This window comes from Pithys albifrons, chromosome 1, assembly GCF_047495875.1.
Source record: "Pithys albifrons albifrons isolate INPA30051 chromosome 1, PitAlb_v1, whole genome shotgun sequence".
Classification (NCBI taxonomy): Eukaryota; Metazoa; Chordata; class Aves; order Passeriformes; family Thamnophilidae; genus Pithys; species Pithys albifrons.
The window spans coordinates 88,932,553-88,951,157 of NC_092458.1; the positions used below are offsets into that span (position 1 = coordinate 88,932,553).

At 44.3% G+C, this 18,605-nt stretch overlaps 1 protein-coding gene across 3 annotated transcripts; it reads right to left on the minus strand.

The window, feature by feature from the left end:
* Positions 1-1,883: 1,883 nt before the first annotated feature.
* CTC1 (CST telomere replication complex component 1) lies at positions 1,884-18,603 on the minus strand. Of its 3 annotated transcripts, XM_071559765.1 has the most exons (24): positions 18,563-18,603; positions 18,287-18,411; positions 15,448-15,694; positions 14,364-14,560; positions 12,637-12,781; positions 12,005-12,307; positions 11,707-11,835; positions 11,160-11,386; positions 9,490-9,661; positions 9,205-9,405; positions 8,879-9,005; positions 8,564-8,678; positions 7,772-8,222; positions 7,331-7,420; positions 6,898-7,041; positions 6,541-6,611; positions 5,594-5,703; positions 5,096-5,261; positions 4,785-4,871; positions 4,543-4,702; positions 4,000-4,064; positions 3,582-3,744; positions 3,313-3,439; positions 1,884-2,405 (listed from the first exon to the last, which is right to left on the minus strand). In XM_071559765.1, exons 1-24 carry the CDS (start codon positions 18,581-18,583, stop codon positions 2,257-2,259), a joined length of 3,792 nt encoding a protein of 1,263 aa, XP_071415866.1. In that variant the 5' UTR covers positions 18,584-18,603; the 3' UTR covers positions 1,884-2,256. The 3 variants fall into 3 exon arrangements, with proteins under 3 accessions (XP_071415866.1, XP_071415875.1, XP_071415884.1); XM_071559774.1 differs by lacking the exons at positions 18,287-18,411; positions 18,563-18,603 and adding an exon at positions 15,805-18,276; XM_071559783.1 differs by lacking the exons at positions 1,884-2,405; positions 3,313-3,439; positions 4,000-4,064 and having other exon boundaries at positions 3,628-3,744.
* Positions 18,604-18,605: the final 2 nt, after the last annotated feature.

The following is an 18,605-nucleotide window of genomic DNA, read 5'->3' on the forward strand; positions in this document are numbered from 1 at the left end:
ACTTCAAAGGCTTCTCCCAGTTCCAGAGCATGTAGCAGCACTAATGTGAAACCAGATGATTCTCTTCAATTATTATGTCTTACCCACACCAACAACAGGATACTTCGTTTGGCTCCAGAAAGAGAGCAAGGAATGCGATAAGGACAGTTGTATAAAGGAAAAGCTCTGATTGCAGGAACAAGATATGTTCTCTGGTCTGAAGTAACACAGTGACCAGAACTCTGATCATGGGCAGAAGCTCAGAGACAAACAGGAAAACAGTTTCCTGTAATACATCTGAGAACTGCTTCTTCTGACTACTAAAACCAAGTAAATCTTTATTCCTCCCCTAACCAGATTTGATTCACCCTTCTCTTGGCTTGTGATTCTCTGACTATACTAATAAAACAGTAAACAAGAGAGCCAGTTAATCTCAGTCTTCTCAGAATACTATAATCAAACTCCCCTTCTGAAAAAGTTGTTGTGAATGGCAAAACAGTGATGGGTTAGAAAACTGCTGACAGACTGGGAATAACCTGGCAAAGGCAAACCACACCTGAAGTCCTGTATGAGGGCTGAAGATTGTATTTGTAATGTGAAATAAAGGAGGAAGATGAGTACTCAGAGTGGCAGCAGACAGAAGTCCAACATGCAGAATGAGGAGAAGCAGAATTGTAAAGATACTACTGGAAAGTTTGAATTCAGAACAGAAGTTGTATCTATAACTATGGAGCCAATTTTTCCCTTTTTGTTTTGTAAATAAGCATTACCTGGCACTTCCTATCTATTCTATAGAATTGTCTATTACTGTGTATATATACTACTTTCAGTTGTACTTTTTAAACAGATTTTGATCTCTTCATCTTACATCACTTACAGTCAGCATTTTCCTCAGGCTGAGATAGTTTATTTTTAGGTTTTTTTCTGTTTGTTATGTTTTCTTTCTGGAGGGTGGCAGATAAGCTTTAGCAGTCTTTACTGTTTTGCAGAAAGCACTTACAGAAAATAAGGCTGTCACAGCAAAACTTACCTACACCTCTGCTTTAAGCTATTTTGACAACCTCTTTCAGGATGGAGTCTCAGAAATTTATTGTGGTCGATGACACAGTCAGGGGTCGTGTCACTCATGCCTTGGTCTCAGAAGCGGATAGCAGGCCTTGAGAGGGAAGATACTTTACACATGCCAAATAAATCCAGTGCTTGACATTTAACATTTAGCTCAAACTAAAGGGAAAGAGGGAAAGGCAGGGGGGAAACTGAACAAACAAAACCCCAAACAGAAGCTGCTCAAAAATATGTTGTCAGCACTACACATTGAGTTAGGGCAGGGAAGTAACTGCGTGTGGAATTTACTAGCCTAGAGAGCAAGATGAAGGATGTGGATGCTATTTTGCCAAAAGCAAGTGCAGAACACTCAGTCATCAATGCAAGCAGATGGGAGAGAAATCTCTTCAGATGGTGGTGTCCCACATGTTGTATTGGCTAGTCTGCCATGCCACCAGGGATACTGGCACATGCCAGGGCAGTGCCATGGCACTCCCTTCCTGATCAGGAGCAGCTGGGCAAGCCTATGGCATGCTATGAGTCTGTATTACAGCCCACTGCCTGCATCTTCTCACCAGCCCCATATAATGTTCAGGCTGCCGTTAAGCTGCAATGCCCAAATTGCAGCTTATATAGTGATTTGGTATCCAAACAGTAACTTACTTCTCTTCTTGAAGGAAGTTCTTTTAAAGTGTAATTTCAATAAATTCAATTAGGTTAAGAAGACCATACTTAGTGGCAACTGTATAGTTTTGCTAATGGTCTGCAAAATGCCTGTCTCTGGCTCATAAACCAAGGATCTCTGTTCTGCCTCACTCCCCATAGAGCAAGTAAACCTTAATATTAAAACAGATACACTGTTTATTAAGCAGTATTTTAATAGCTTTATTCAGTAGATACTACCACATAAAATACACACATTGTGTGCCCTAGGCCCAGGGCAATGGCTATCATCCAGGAAGCATTGAATCTCTCTCTTCCAAAACATAGCCCAGTAGCATGGGTGGTGAATGGTCCAGAAGGACCATTCAGGAATTCCACAAGTCACAGCAGCTTGTTGATTGCACCCTTCAGGCTGTACTCACAGGCCTATGCTCCCACTGGAAAGGAGATTAAAACAGCTCCCAATCCCAGCAGGTATTTCCATAATTCCTCTCCCACTGGGAGAGATGTTAAGCAGTGTCTCACTCAGCAGTAACTGGATGTTCTCCTCATCATCCTCTCACATCCTCATCATCTTCTCATCATCCTCTCACTGTTCAGATAGCGTAAGGCATCTTGTTCCACCTCCTCCACATTCAGGCATAGCAGGCTCGGACGAGACGCCACTTTTGACACAAACTCCACTTCACCACACCGAAAATTTCTCAGCTGTGGTGGAGCTGAATGGGAAAGATACAATCAGTCACAACTCCATACAGGGCTCCAGCCCTGTCCTAGCACATGGCTGTAAAAATTGCTGGGGGAGGTAAGGCCTTGCAGCAGCTGCTTGGCATCTCTTAAACCTCAATTAATGAACCTAGGATGTAGGCAGATTAGCCAGCATCCCTCCAAACTTGGAGGACAGACATTCTACAGCTTGAAATGCTGTGAACTGTGTGCTCTTTACAGAGCTGATGCACTGAACTTTGTATCTTCTACCATCATCAGCCACCTGGCCTTACAGACAGCGTACACAATAGCCAAAAATAATGTCTCCACAGCAGAGCATCCTCTGGTGAGCTTAGCAAATCAACCCCTGCAGAACCTGGACTCATACTCAAGCACTGCTATTCGTGCAAATAGCTATGAAGAGTGTCCTCTTAATACAGCAACTGCACCACTGTGACAGCATAGGTTCAGACCTCAGCACCCATGTATTCAAAACACTTCAGTGCTTTAAATTCTGTGCCCATGGTGAGGTTTTCCAGTCTTGACTCTACATACTGTCCTGTCTGAAGTCAAAACTTCCTTGATTTGAGAGGCCTGCACAGTAACTCTGGCATCCAGATTCCTGACCCATCCAAGGACTAAGAACTTTTTTCTAAAACAGTGCTATGTTTCTGTGTAGAGAAAATCATATATATTGCTTTAGATGGTGGCTTTTGTAATATTATTTCTGTGTATTTGTAAGCATGGATCTGCTAAGACACATCTTAGCTCTGCACTACAGAATTCACAATTCTACGGAAATCCTTAAAAAACCTTATTTGTGAGCAGTGAAGGCAGCTCTCCTTTCTCAGCCTGGTGAGATGTCTCCTCCCTTCCTTCCCAGAGTAAATATTAGAGAAGCTGGCAGTGCTTGCTTACCAGGCTGCAGGAGCTTGGAGGGCTTCCTGTCTAGACTGAAATCCAGCAGGATAGGGCGACAGATGAGAGGACTCCTGCACAGACTCCTTAGGTAGCAAGCAACAAGATCCTCAGGTTCCTCTAGACACTGAGGAAGGAAAGGGTGTGTTGCCAGAGAATATTCAGAGTGAGGCAGACAGGCTCTGGAACACCCAGAAGCAAAGGGAAATCTAGTCCAGTTGAGGCTTGAGCTCAGCATGCTGCGATTGCTACTGGAATAACCCACTCACCCCTGTGCCAGTAGCTTCCCCATGATGAATTGACACGCTGCCGCTGCTCTGCACACAGTTCTGCAGAGCTTCCCACTCAGGAAGGCTCAGGCCCAGCATTGCTGCCACGTGTTTGTTCCTGCACAGCACCACAGCTTCACCTGTTCCATCCTCCACCAGCACCCTGTGGAGACAGCAGGCAGGCTGAGATGCAGGGGGAGGGCAGGACAATCCCTGGCTCCTCACAAGGGTCATGCCCCAGACAACAGATCTCAGTAAAGAGTGGGGGAGGTTTGTTCACATCTCATAAGATGTGACAACTCTATCTTTGCTATTCTGTCTACATTCCATCCTTGATCTGATTTTCCACCCCCTCTTTGTGGTGCAATTTGCTCCCTCCTTACCATGTCTCCCCACACTCAATCTCTACAGCACTTACCGTGCACTGGCTTGTCTCACTCCTGTGTGTGATGGACATGGTGGATTGTGTCGGGTGCACCTCCCCTGAAGGAACAATAAAGCTACAGCTATGTATGGGTGGGTAGAAGAGAGAAGGGGAAGGGACACTGCTTTTTAACCCTTCCCTAATTAAGTATGCAAAGGACTAAAGAATTTCACTGCATTTCCAATGAGTGTCTTGAGAAAAGTTTATATGGGGAGAAAAATTACCTACTGCAAGGCGCTGAACCCCAACAGCAGAGGACATGGGAAGAGCAGAGCATTAACAGAGCAGGATTCTCTTCTTCAATGTGCTCACTCCACCCCCAGTCCCGCCTGCCTGCCTGCCTGGCATTAGACATGTACTTCTAATCTGTTGTCCCTTTGGTCCCTTTCTAATATGCAAGTCTTTTTTAGACACTGGGAAAAGAGTGTTTGGAACTGGGATAGCAACTCATATTTCTCCTACATGGTAGCAAAGGATGTGTCAGAGTAGAAAATCTGCAAAACCTCTCACAAATGATCTCTCTGGAAGCTTGAATACCTCCTTGAAGATGCTGTTGCAAAGTGAGCAAACCCATTGCAGGTACACAGTCAGCACACAGGACAAGTGGCATAAAATCCGTGCCTGGGTCCAGTTTTGCAGGTGAGGTTGTAAAGTGGACAGAAACACTAGTGAGGGGGATGAGGCTTCTCCTGCAGGTCTAGAAGAAACAGGAATTTGAGAAGCTTGGAACACAGAAACCTTTCTTAGGACACTAAGGTGAGAAGAGACCCTGAAATTACCTGTTGGGAAAAGTTAGGTGAGAAGCTGGCAGAGATATGATGCTCACACAGCTGGAGGCAATATATGTGCAATAAACATTATGGAATCTGTAATATGAAAGTTAGATGTCAAAAAGAGCTTGTAGAAACTAAGTGTTCAGTTTTCACAGGATGACTGGGCTGATCTTCATTTGTAACATGGTAGGAAAATAATTTGTAGCAAGGGATTGGGAGACATGCTGGTATAGACAAGGGATGAGGAAAACCCACAGGAGAGGACAGATTAAGAGATGTTTTCAAAGACAGTAAGAGAAGTCAGAGATCAGGGCTACCTTGAGATTTTGCGTTCCAAATTCTGGAAGAGGATCTTGGCACCAGGTAGCAAACCCCAGACATGCTGCAGATAGCTGGCAATAATGTAAATGTCCATCACAACAGAGGAGCCTGGAGCAACTGAAACACTGAGCTTCACACTGTGATCACTGGCTAGCAGGTTCCCTGAGAAGGCACAGAACCACAGTCTCCATGAGCTCACTAACACACAGGTGGCATAGTCTGTCACTGAGCTGGACCTGCCAGACCTGTTTTTCCTTCCATCCCAGTGAGGCTATCACTGTTACACCTCACAGGTTTTCCAGGTTCAGCATTCCCATCCCCACACATACAGTGTGCAGTTTCCTAACCCTCTGACATGCAATGGGAAGCAACATTCTGGCATACTTCCACTATTCTCATATACAGCAGCACAGTCAGCCAAGTGCCCTGATGCTCTGAAATAGAAAGAAGCAAGAATTAATTTGTTGTTACTGGATGAGCTGTCACAATCTTACCTTTCTGCTTTGGAAGGCCAACAGTCACAGATGGCTTCTCATTCTTGGGAGAGGCACACAAGGTTCTCTCCACTATCTCACCAAAGAAAGAAACCAGGGAACCTGTGAAACTGAGAATAGACCAGGATTTTTGTGCTGCCTGAAGACAAAAGTAGTGGAGGAACCCCTGACTTGAAGATTGCCACAAGGGACTGGGTGAAGTGCTGTTGCTTGAGCCCAGTTTCAGAGGAACCTGTCCTTGAGCACCTGAGCTACTGGATAGAGGGCAGCTTGCTGCAGCCTACCCCATTCAGGAACAAGAGGCCCCTTTAATTTGCTTTACGCTTCTTCAGGCTCAGCAGTGAAGAAGAGTGAGGCATTACAGCCTTTCTATTTGCTTAACTCCTAATTGTTTTTCTTAATTAGAGGAAGAAGCCCAGCAAAGAAAAAGAGTTTACTGTAAGGTACTGGTACATGCATATCACTCCAGATATCATACTTTTAAAAGAAAAGTTTCTAATCCTATTATTTGTTTGAGCAAGTTATGCTAAAATAATCTAAACCCAACAAGAATAAAACAGATTAATTATACTAATATATATTATTATAATAGAATATTATAGAAAAAATATATAATAGAATAGTAGTAACAACAAGAATAATTCAGTCTCATTTTCTCTGCCGCATCTCTTTCCACTTCTGACGAATTTAGCAGAGACCTTTGGATCCTAGTCCACACCAGCAGTAGCTGAAACATTTTGGGGCACTATTTTATAGTCTTGTCACCTGCAATCCCTTTAGCTCTGATAACCAAGTGGGAGAAGTCTGAACTACTTGCATGCAGGAAGATTTCCAAACCATACTCCTAGGGTGGCTAGTTCACCACTGTTTAATATAGCACTGTTTCCAATAAAAATGAATACTGAACCATTCCCTAAATCACATCAATTTGGGGAAGACCAACATACCTGCTGCTAAGCACTTCTGGAATGGAGGTAATTCTCTGGTCCATGCCTGTCAGCACTGTCCTGGCTGCCAGCTAGAAGTGAGGGAGACACAGACTCAGATGGGTTGCATTTTGTAGGTACCCACAGCCAGAGCAATGAAGACAATGCCTGCATGCTTAGAGGTTGGTCAAGCAACTCATGCTTCCTCTCCAGATTAATTCTGAGGCAGGAAAATGTGAAGCCCAGCAGCAGCCTCTGATGGAGCTTAGAGCAGAACAGTCTAATCAAGAAGATACTCTGTACTGATAATTTTCTAGCTAGTTCTGGAGAGACCTGTAAGTCACCTGTGAAAGCCCAGAGCAATAAGGCACTGCATACCTGGCACTCAGGCAGACAGGAGATCCAGGTCTCATGGTGCAAGTGCCAAGTGTCTTGGACAGGCAGGCACAGAGGGCAGGATGGCCTGGTCAGGAATGTTGCTGGCACAGGTGGAAAACAGAGCTTGTCAAACACTTCCAAGTCCTGAGGCAAGAATGATAAGGTAAGACAAAAGACTGTATTAAAGGAAGGAGGTTAAAGTTATATAGGGAAACAGAGACAGTGAAGAACAATGGTTTAAAGAACAAAAAAAGTATTCCCTGAACTCAGAGCTCTGAGAAATTTAATCAAACACAGAACTGAAGTAGTTTCTTGGCAAGACAGATGGAAATTCCAAGCCTCGAAAACAGCTTAGTCACCCTCTGACTCCTCGACTCCCACATGCAGTTCAGTGAGTCTCCAAGAGGAAACAGCCAGACAACCTCTCTCTTACCGAGCAGCAGGGCACAATGAAGCGATACAGTCCATCCTGGTGCAGGAACGGAAACCATCGCAGAGACTTCCCCATAAAGAGGAGTAGTGCCTAGTGAGGCAGGGGAGGAAAGAGAGAAAGTGATGAGACGCATTAGGAAAAAGGCACAAAATGAAAAATACAGTAAGAACAGAGACAGCCCACCCCATAGGATGTCTTGATAGAGAAGTATGACTAGCTTCACCAAGAGTAAGAGAAAGTAGATACATTTACAGGAAGGTGACAGAGAGGAGATGGAACTTCCTTGGGATGGCACAAGGAAGTTGCCTGCATAAACACACATCCGTACCCAGCACAAAAATTACTTTCCCATTGATTAGTAATCTAGATATTTAATTATCACACAGGCTCCCGAGGAGCCACCTCCCAGACCTATCCAACCCCATCCCAAAACTGCCTCACTTCTCGCTGTGTTGTGCTCTCTTCTTGATCACAGCCAGTCTCCTCCAGCTCTGGTAGATTCCTAATTTCTCTGGGGTGGCTCCACAGCTGAGGTTTGCCCAGCCACATCACAGTGGCTTGGAAACTGTGCTGCAGCTCCTGTCCTTCTCTGGGGAGTTGGTAATTGCGTAACATAAGACCCTCTTTCTGGGTAACCAAGAATAGGTGAGATACACAGCTCGTGGTTCCAGTGCTGCTCTGGCCTCCCTGACAGTTCTCATCTCTGTGAGTATCTGGCTTGGGATCCTCCAATTTCAGCATTTTTGCCTCAGGGGTTTCCAGCTCAAGTGTTATGCTGCCATCTTTCTTCTTCCTCAATGAGGAGCTGTTCCCACTCCTAAGGCCTTTTTGGATTTGTCCTTCAGCAGCATGGAGAACCTTTGCATCCTCAAAGTAGAACTGCAAATAGACACTGAAATGACAAATGATAGCAGTGAAACTCCTTGTTCGTCAGAGGCAGATGTCCAGAACAAATGGTTATCCAGGAAAAGCACTTCTGGTGAGTGCCTCCCAGGTACTCAGCAGGAGCTGTGGGAAAGAGGGAAGCAGAGGGCAGCTACCAGGCTGTCTGTATTCAGAACAAAATGCAAGTGGTGGGTTTGTTACTGATAAAGAGCTCATTTTCTACAAACAGAAAAGGACAGTTGCTTTGGCACTGAAGTGCTATCTTGATAACATGGTTTACTGTAGTCTAAAATAGTTGTGGAACTGGACAATGTTGATTTTACTTGCTCACTGAATAAAAGGACTCACCTGGTTTTTTTCGTCCTCACATGCTCTGGATTTTCCAGGTGCTCCCAGGAGGGAAAATCAGTCTGAAGGAATCTCTCCACTACAAGTTGGTAGTTTTCCACCTGCAAGAGTGAACCTGCAAACACATCAGAGAAAGGAGCTGAGCTAAATAAAAAAAGAACATAAAACCAGTAAGCTCAATATCCTTATTTTAAAGTCACAAGGTTAGGCAGTGACAGTTCAGCATCTCTATACAAACTCACTTCTTCCTTGTTTTGGATCTGAATGGAGGAAGAGCAAAAGCTCAGCACTCAAATATAGTTTGGTGCAACATACCTAAGAGAGCTGTATGGGCAAAGGGGCTACCGTCCTTATGGGATATCACACAGGGAAGTGTGCCAGTCTTGTCCTGCAGCTGGAGGGAACTGCTCTTGGACGAGACCCTCAGCACACCCAGCACTACCTACAACAGAAAGGAAGCCGCAAAGAGCATCAAACAATTCCTGTCTTTGAAACCCATAAATCAAAGTGTGTAGAGTACCAGCTCAAATTCAGGCTGTTTTCAACACGCTTCAGTGAGAAAAGGGGTATAATTTATGAATGGGAAGAAGAGGCATGCACTAGACAGGGTGCTGGAAGGCATGGGGGAACAAGGCACTTACCAGTCTGGGCTGGAAACTTCCTGCTGAAAGTGTGCAGTAGGACCAGGCCAGCCTGCGATTCAGCTCCTGGGTGCCCATATGCTGTGCCTCCATGGGTGAGAGCAACTGGGATGGACTGAAGCTTTCCCAGCTCTTCTGTTCTGCCACATGGCAAACTGCAGACAGAGACAGGGCCTGACATGGTGGGTTCAGAGGCGAATACTATGAAAAAAGAGAGAAAGAATGAATCGGCTGAGTTTGTTCTCATCAGACAAACAGGAAACAGCTCACACAGCATTTACTCACTTTCTGCAGGGGACACTGGTGTACTTTTGATAGAATTTCTTTATAAATATCTCTTGCTTCCTCTCTGTCTGGCACCATGGCTTCCAGAAGGGGGACAAGGAACTTTTCAGCAGCCCCGGGGTTTTGGTGAGTAGAACTAAGCAGTCGACGGCGTCCAAAGAAACAAGAAAACCTGAAAAAAAAATTATGACTATTTAAAATTATCAGCAGTTTTTCACATTTTAGTGAGTCTTGCATGTAAGTCAGGGATTCTTTGTGCTTGTTAAAAGTGAATATGCTGCATAGGACAAGAACTAAGGAGTCCAAAAAATGAGTATGTAGTAATTGATAAAGAGAACACTTAAGGCCAATACAGATTCATTTCTGGCAAGCAGACAAGGAATAGGAAAATATACAGCATGGATAGACTAGCAAAATCTCAAAACTAAAGTGGCCGAAAAACCAAACCATGAGAAAATAATCTCCCTCTAAGGCACACAAATGGATCTCCATGCATTTTGGCTAAGCTTGATATGATTACTCGTGTTAGGTACACTTGGCTTTCTTTTACAGGATGTAAAAAAAATCACAAGGCAGAAAAAACCACAAACTACTCTTGTTCCAATGTTTTCCTCACATGGCATTCCTTTCAGAAGTTTAGCTTACTGCTTTTGAAGGCCTAGAAGTGATCACACCACTATGCAAAATATGACTTAACAACAGAATGTGAGCTCAAATGAAAAGAGATAGCAACTAACTCACTTGGACAATTTTCAAGCAGTAGGAGGACTTGGCAAGTGCATTTAAAGAAAGTAAAAAAGGTAATAAAAACTGAAACTTATAGCTAACATAATTCCCAGGTCAAAAGTGAAGCTGTTCTATTGGAAACTACAGTAAAAATTCCACAGAGACAGCAAAGCACAGGAACACAGAACATTCTATAAACTGCTACTTGACTGAGATTGAATATATATATTTTAAAGTCCAAGGTAGTAGTTACAGTGATCAACCAAAACTGTTCCAGAACACACACAAATAACAGAACCCAGAAGTAAACCCAAAAACTGGCTCACAGCCATACTGTGAACAGAGTGCAGCCATCAAGGAGACCAGGAAGCCATCTGGAAGACCCAGAGATAAGTACGGGTCAGAAAATATGCTGAGACAGAGGCTCTCAAACAAATTATCATACTAGTGGCAACACTGAGAATATGTCAAAGAGATATTCTGAGCAGCTGCTGCCACTTCTGTGAGTAGCTAGGACACAAGAGCCTTTGTATTGTTTGTGGTCTAGATATAGCAGCATTTTCTAACTTCAGACTCCATGTCCATCTTGATTTGCCAAGCAAATGACATTGGCAGGCAGACATCCCTACGGTGCTTCTGTATTTCCAGACAAAACTTCCCAGGCAGGACTACGTGAGCACAATGCCCTGGAGTGCTGCAGCTTCCCAAGAGCAGTGGGCTTACTGCACATGCAGATGAAAAATGTACAGGATTTTCTCTTAAGAGCAATGGCAAAGTACAGGCAACTAGACATGATGTGAAATCGAGATGAATGGCTCACTCAGGCTGATAACCCAATTGCTGTTACTGGTATCCAAGCACAGTAATTTTGTCTAGAAGACACCATGGAGCCTACAAAGCACATTTATTTACACATAGCCTGACTTCAGAAGAACTGTCCTCACCTCTCCTCAAACATTTCCAGGAGGCTCACCAGCCAGAGGTAGAGTGGCATTCCGAGATTGTAGCGGAAGAGCAGCTGTAAGCAGAGATTTCCTGATGAGGCTGGTGGCTGGTAGGGGATGCTGAGCCTTGAAAAACTCTTCAGCACAACAGTGCTGCTCAGGCAAGCACCAAGGACAACGAAAGGGAAGGACACCAGAGGCTTCTGCAGGAGGTGGACATCGATGAGCTGAGACACACAGACATAGAAGGTAAGAGATAGCTAGCCTGCCACCACTCACCACGCCCTAAATCCCTTGTCACTTTACTGGATTGTCTATCATCAGGCATGAGGCACCTGGAACAGCTTAGGAAGAAATCAGATAATAGTAATTTCAACTCTCATGACTATGCCTGTGCCTAGACAGTAAGGCCCCAGTTCTGTTCCAGATACTTGCTGAAGTAATTCCAGTGTTGCTGCAGCGTTCTGTTGACCCACACACTCACGAGCCATCTCCAGGGTCTGAGTCTTTTCCACAAATGCTTTATGATTTGCAATTCTCAACTTACCTCCACACATGCTCCTGGTCGGAGTCCACGTGCAGATTTCAACATTGGCTGGTAAGCAAGGCACAAGCAGACTTGGTTATCCAGTAAAAAGAGACCAGCTTGGACATTGAGTATTTTGGTGACAAATCCCTAAACAGCAAGCAAACTGAAAGTTACAAGAGTGTAGAGTTCCAAAACACAACAGACTCATAGGCCTGAGCAGTAAGGAAATAAACTCATGATGAAAATAAGTCCTTGCAGGCCAGGAGATGAAACCCTAGAGGATGAGTGGGTGAAGGCTAACCCTACAAATTCTTACCACATAGGAGATGATCTTAGACTCCTTGGTTGCTCTCAGCCCCTCCTTTTCAACTCCCAGCTCCAAGGAGCCACTGAGCTGCTCAGCAGTCTCAAGGGAAGAAGACTCAGTGGATTCTCCCTGCCAAGAACTGTCCAGTGGTTGCTCCCTCACCTGCTCTGCACAGTAGGGCAGAAGGCAGGAAGAAACACTAGTGACAAATATCCTTTGTCCAGAGTTCTTCAGGCTGGACATACTCAGGCCTGTTACTGTGTACCTGTGACCCAACTGGAGAACATGATACCATGCCAGCTGGCTGGGTTCCTAGAGCAGAGAAACCAAAAGCGACATCAGCAACAACCACACTGGAAAAAGTTCTTCCCAACCCCAAAAACCCCTTTCCCTCCAAAGGATTTCCTCACATTCTTAGCAAAAGGCAGTATCTGCAAGACATTCAGAGACACTGCAACTGCATAAGGAAGGAGGAGCCTTACATACAAAGGCTGTTGTGTGCTGTATGGAATATAAATTAAAAAAATAGCTAATAAAAGGAAGACTAAATCAAACTGGAAAATCAAGGGCAAGCCTCAAAGTATTAACCAACTAGCACATACACAGACCATGAATTTGTGGGCAGAATTCCAAGCACTTACCTGGACCAGCACAGGGACACAAACAGCTGAGGCAAAGCACTTCAGAAACAGAAAGAAGAAAGTCTTACAGTGAACACAAAGGAGAGGCCCGAGTCTGATCAGTTCACCTGCTACAGTAACCTTTGAACTTTTTCTACATGGAATCCTAGAAGGCAATTGAAGAGGCAAACAAAATCAGAGATGACAGAACAACTAAAAAGTATTGCAAAAGCAAAATACACAAATACGCCATATGCACTTTTTGGAAATAAAGGACCCAACAAGGAAATATGGACAGTCTCTCAGAGAGGTTTTCAAAACAATATTTGGCTACAAAATTTGTACTTTAACTTTTATATACTAAATCCCTTTGATGTTTTAAAAAACCTTAATATGTGAAGACAGAAGGGTTGTGTTGAACAAATTCACATGTTCCATGACAACAACCAGATTATGAAAAGCTTTACCACAAACAATAAGCTAATTATAGATCTCAAGGAGAAGAGAAAAAAGTCACAGGCAATTCTTCAGCAGAAAGCAGAACTTGGATTTGTAGATCCATGGAATGTGACACTGTGGAAGCTCTAAGCCTATAAAGAAAAGAGGCCTGAAAGCAATAATGGAGTCTTTCTAACAAACTTGGCTCAGAGTGAAAGAGCAGCAAAACTGAAAGCAGATGAGAGAAGAGAGGTGATATTTCTTTAATCCTTTCTGTCTGTCATTTCAAACTTACATTTCAAAACATGAAAAAAAATTCAAATTAATGTTTGTAATTTTCATTTCGGCTCCTACTGGACTTGAATATAACCATCCCACTTACTGTAAACAAACACATTCTTGATTCTAAAACATATAAACAATTTTCTAACTTTATGACTTTAAAAAAAAACCAAACCAGGATGTCCACAGGCAGTAGCACCAACAATTAATTGTTAACATTTTTAAAGGAGGAACACGGAAGGTTGTTCAGATATCAATCAGCAGCAGAGGAGATTTATGTTAAAAGCCTGAGAACATATGCTGAAATATGGGAATAGTCTCCTGTTTAGAGAGGTCCCTTGAGCTAAATCAAATGCTTAAGCTTAAAATAAGTTTCTCACAAGCAGATAAGCCAAATTAAAACAAAAGATAACTAAAAAGAAATTAAAGCAGCATGACATTTTATTGTATATTGTAATTAAATGACATCAAGAATTCTCTGCTCAAGAAGATAAAACATGATCTAACACAACCTGAAATTATCAACTTCCATAAGGTTTTCAATTCCATTGGCTACATTTTCACATACAGTACACTAAAAAACAGTTACTCCTATCAGCTGACTTTTCATGGGTACCTTTATCTCAGGAATATGGTAAGAACTTGGCCACTTGCATACATTAATTTCATCTTACAGTCTTACTTTCAGTTATAGTTCACTGGAGGTTTGAAAAAAAAAGAATTGTGCTAAAAAACTTTTAGCTTCAGTGAAAGTTTAATTAAATCTGTGTTCTCATGTGCTCTCTGTACTATCAAAATACAACTGGAAATAAGTAAAATTTGTCTTATTTTATCAAAATGCAGAAGAAAAAGTTCCAATAAAGTCCTGGAAAACAGATGATTAATGAAAACTGACTTTTGCTTTCACCACTCACTGTTATGTTTCCACCTGTGTCAGAAACAGAATTTGTTTCTTCCTAAGCCAAGTGCATCTCATGGTACCTGTCAAACCAGACCAACAGTGACAGAGTTGAGCATGCTGTGTTTACCTGGAGGTAAGCAGTGGCTTAGCTGATGCAGGATAGGTGACTGGAATGCTGGGAAGCACTTCCTTTGGGGCATTTACTGGCACTGGATCCACCAGGATTTCCAAGTACCCTGCTGCATTCTGGTCTGTCTCTGGTATATATGACCAGCTTGGGAAGAGGAACAGTGACTCCAGCCACTCAAATTCAAAATGCAGGAGCTAAACCAACAGATATGGAGATAAAAGCTTGAGATTAGTTACATTATGTTTTCTCAGCATTACATACAATGTTCATTACTAATCTGCCCTTGCATGTGCATCACAAACTCTTGTTCTACTGCTGGGCTTCATTACTAAATGAGAGCACTGTTTTCTGCCCCCTCTCTCATCTTGCACAGAGAACTTCTGTCCTTCCAAATGCAAACCTGGAACAGATTTGCAGACAGCATTTCCTGGGTTATAGTTACACCCTCACAGAAAGGTGATAATTAATTCAGTCAAGACTTTATTTTCAGACTAACTTCTCTAAAATTCTTCCCTCCTTTCTTTTTCCCCTGAGTTTTCAGTTAGAACTTCATACCAGTGTAACTTTTCTCTAGTCTTTGCCACCTTGGAAAGCACAACTTCAGTGCTCTGTCATCACCACTCCAGGGGTTATTTCTTGTCTAGACTCCCCTTGCAATGACCTTCAGAAGGCTTTTAACTCAACTGTCATGCTAGCTACTATTTCCTGAAAGCATGTTATCAATGAATTACTGAACATCCAGTACAACTCTCCAGAAAATTATTTCTGCTCCACTAGTTGGAATTCAGCAAATAGAGGGGAGGTGTCCCAGGTTGCCTTGTACTGTGGCAAATTTAACAGAACTGCACTCGCTGTCTCTTTTTTCTGGGCCAGCACATTCAGTATTTCTTCTCCTACCAATGAAAAGTTTGACATGCCCTGTCCCCTCCCCAGATTCTGAGCTTGCTGGTTTCCTGCCTGCTACAGACAGGTGTTATTTCCCTTAATACAGATTTTGGCAGAACATTTGAAACCCCTGGTGGTTTGTGGCACTGCCCCAGAAGTGGAAATAAACACAGAACCCCTAAGACCAAGAACATACCTCACATGGAATTATCCCAGTATTGTCCTTCACGTACAGGCAACCATCTACCACCTTTTCATTGTTCTCTTGCCTTCTATCTGTTAAATAGCCAACCAAGATCAAGTAAGTCCTTGGCAAAGTGCTCTGCATGGGTGAAGCACCTTGTCCTTGATGAACCCATTCTTTAAATTCATTAGTGCTCCAGGTGAGGTGGCTGCAGCATGGTATGTGCTGCTGATGCTGTAGGTCAGAGGTTGAGATGAAACTGGAAAAAAAAGAAAAAAAAAGAAAAAGAAAAACAAGAATATAGCAGGATGCAGGAAAACTCTGTCTGCAAAGTTTAGGGATCAAAGTGATCACTGCAGTGGACAATACTTGGCTGAGTCAGAAGAATCTTGGCACACCCAAAGTGTGGTCTGATGATACAACATGGCAGGAACCAACTCATTCACCGGCATTTATCAATTATCTCTCTCAACTCAGTAAACACATCTCCTTTACTTGAGCATCCTCTCTGAAGACAGACACCCTTTGCCATTCCAGTTACCTGAGCAGGCATGGAGATAATTTGAAAACAAATAATAACTGAGACTTAACAACAAGGAATGTTTTTTCAAGTACTTGTGGGGGGGAGTGGGAAGGAGAACAGTTACTAGTTCAGACATTTCTAGCTTGAAGAGGACACTCTGTGAGAAAACCCCACAACTTCTCAACAATTTACATATCAGTAATGAAGACAGGTAAATACAGATAATTCCATTTTTTGGTGCTCAAATTGTTGAACAACTTCTAAATGAAGATTGTGGCAGTTTTGGAACAAATTCTCTCCTGTGCCTAGCTTGCAAAAATACAAAGCTGAGAGCCAGCAAGATATTAACCTTAGACTGGACCTTCACTTAGAAGAACAAAGCTGAGCTTAGCCCTGAATCTTTACACATACCCTTCTGGCTTTGGGGACAGGGGGAAGGATGAGATGCAACATTAAATCAACCACATCTGAAGTCAGCCACAGCTTAGTATCTATCATGCTTAGACTGACCACTGTACTGAACATGGGAGAGAACACAGCAGCATTCTCACTAGACTCTAAACCTTTCCAGTGCTTATATGATTATGGCAGTATCATCACTGGTGTTTACATCCGGACTGTCTGTGCTAGGGAATTAATGGAAGTCCTCTGTCCATGCCAGCATCAACACTGAAAGAGGAAACAAAAACTGTTCTCCAGGTAGTACTTGTTTCCAGTGAGGTTCACTGGCAATTTTAGGTTGTGAAACTGGAGCTTTATTCAAAACACCCACTTGCTCATTAGCAGGACATAATCAAGTTCACAAAGTATGAATTTGAAAGTTTCATTTGACTAGTCAGGTGTCAAAAGTTCAAAGTCAGAAATGCTTCAGCAATAACTAAAATTTAGATATCAAAGAAATAATGCAGGTACTTATGTTGTGTATTTCACAGGAATCTGAACAGGAGATTAGTCGAAAATGCTCCATCCTCAGAGACAGGGAAGCACCAGGGGTAATGCTGATACCTGTGATCCACAAGGAGAACATGGTGCTGCTCATGTGTTTGCCAAGCATGCCAAGAGCTTTTTGGGAGAAACCAAAATACAGCAGTACACGATCCTGATTATCACATACAGAGAACTAAACAGACTCTCTTCTGGTGCTCCAGACCTTGATGATTAGTTGTGGACGCAACATGCTGCTCAGAAAGAGACCACTGGCCTCATATGAGATACCTACCAAGTACCTTCAACTATTCCCTATGAATATATTCTCCTGAATATAAACTGGTTATGGGTCTGGCCAGGTGGGCCTAAACTTAGGTTTTAAAGTTCAGCTAGGCCTGGGATTGTCAGCTGATTTAAGCTGGGCTGAGCTGGCTAACAGCCGACTTCTTCCAGCCAATAATATTGTATTCCATACCATACTACATCATCTCAAAGGGTGTAAAATCCAGTGTGTGGGAGTGGCTTAGTCAGTTCTGCTATGGCCGATGTACAAGCTGGATGTGATCCAGCTTCTGTCTTGGAGCAGGCCTTCTGCTGCCTCTGCTTGCATTTGAACAAAACTCTGGTTCAAACATCATAAATATATGGCTTAGATGAAATCAGTTTAGCTGGCTTAAAAGATCTATTATCTACATTTATAAACTATTAGTACAAAACTAAAGGCCCCAAGTCCCTAATCAATTCCAAATGAACTTCGCCCCAACCCTGCTGTGCCAAAGGTTTTAATAGACATTCTCCCACCAGAAGCTGGAGCAAGAGAGAAACAGATACAGAGAAGCCAAACCTTCCAATACAGATATCTCTCAACAAGCTGCGTGTTTTTCATGACGGTGAGCACCCAAAAGTCTTTTACGACTAAAGTATGGATCACGTTATCCTGTATTCCCCATTTACGAGAGCGCACACTTCAACGCTGAGCTCAGCTGGCCAACAGCTTCGGATTCCGCGTCCTGGCACATCCCTGCTCCTAGGCAGGATGTGCCATGCCAACAGCGCCGTGCCAGCAGCCGGGAAGCTGCCGTGCCAACAGCGCGTACAGCAGCTCGCTCTCCGCGGGATGCCCCACTTGGGTCACACTCCCTGCCCACCGCAAGCTGGCGGATGCGGGGATTAATCACAGCGCGGGGGCGGCCGGGGGCGCACCGAAGCCAAAGGCGGGCGGAGTTTCCCGTGTTCCAGAACATCCCTCCCACCCGCGGCATCCTGGGCGGGCACCGCGCACGGACGAGCCGCACGGGGCTCCCGGGAGGGCCGGACACGAGCACCGGGCCAAGAGGGGACTCCCCCGCTCCGTCCCCTCACCCCATTCCGGCCCGGGCCCTCATCCCGCCCCGCCGTCACCTGTAGCCGAGAGGTAGCGCCCCGCCGCCCACATTCCGCAGGCACCGCAGGACCGCCTCCAGCCCCGCCGGCCCCGGCAGCGCCCGGCGAGCGAAGTCCTGGGCGTCCCGCAGCCAGCGCTGCTCCTGCGGGAGAGAAGCGGAGGAGCGGGGCCTCAGCGCCGAGCGGTGGGGCGGGCCCGGGGCCGCCCGTGTTCCCGGGGCCGCCCGTGTTCCCGGGGCCGCCCGTGCTCCCGGGGCTGTCCCTGTTCCGGGGGCCGCCCGCCCTCCCGCTCACCCCCGCACTGGGCGCCGCCATGGCGGCCGCGCTCCGCCCGTTG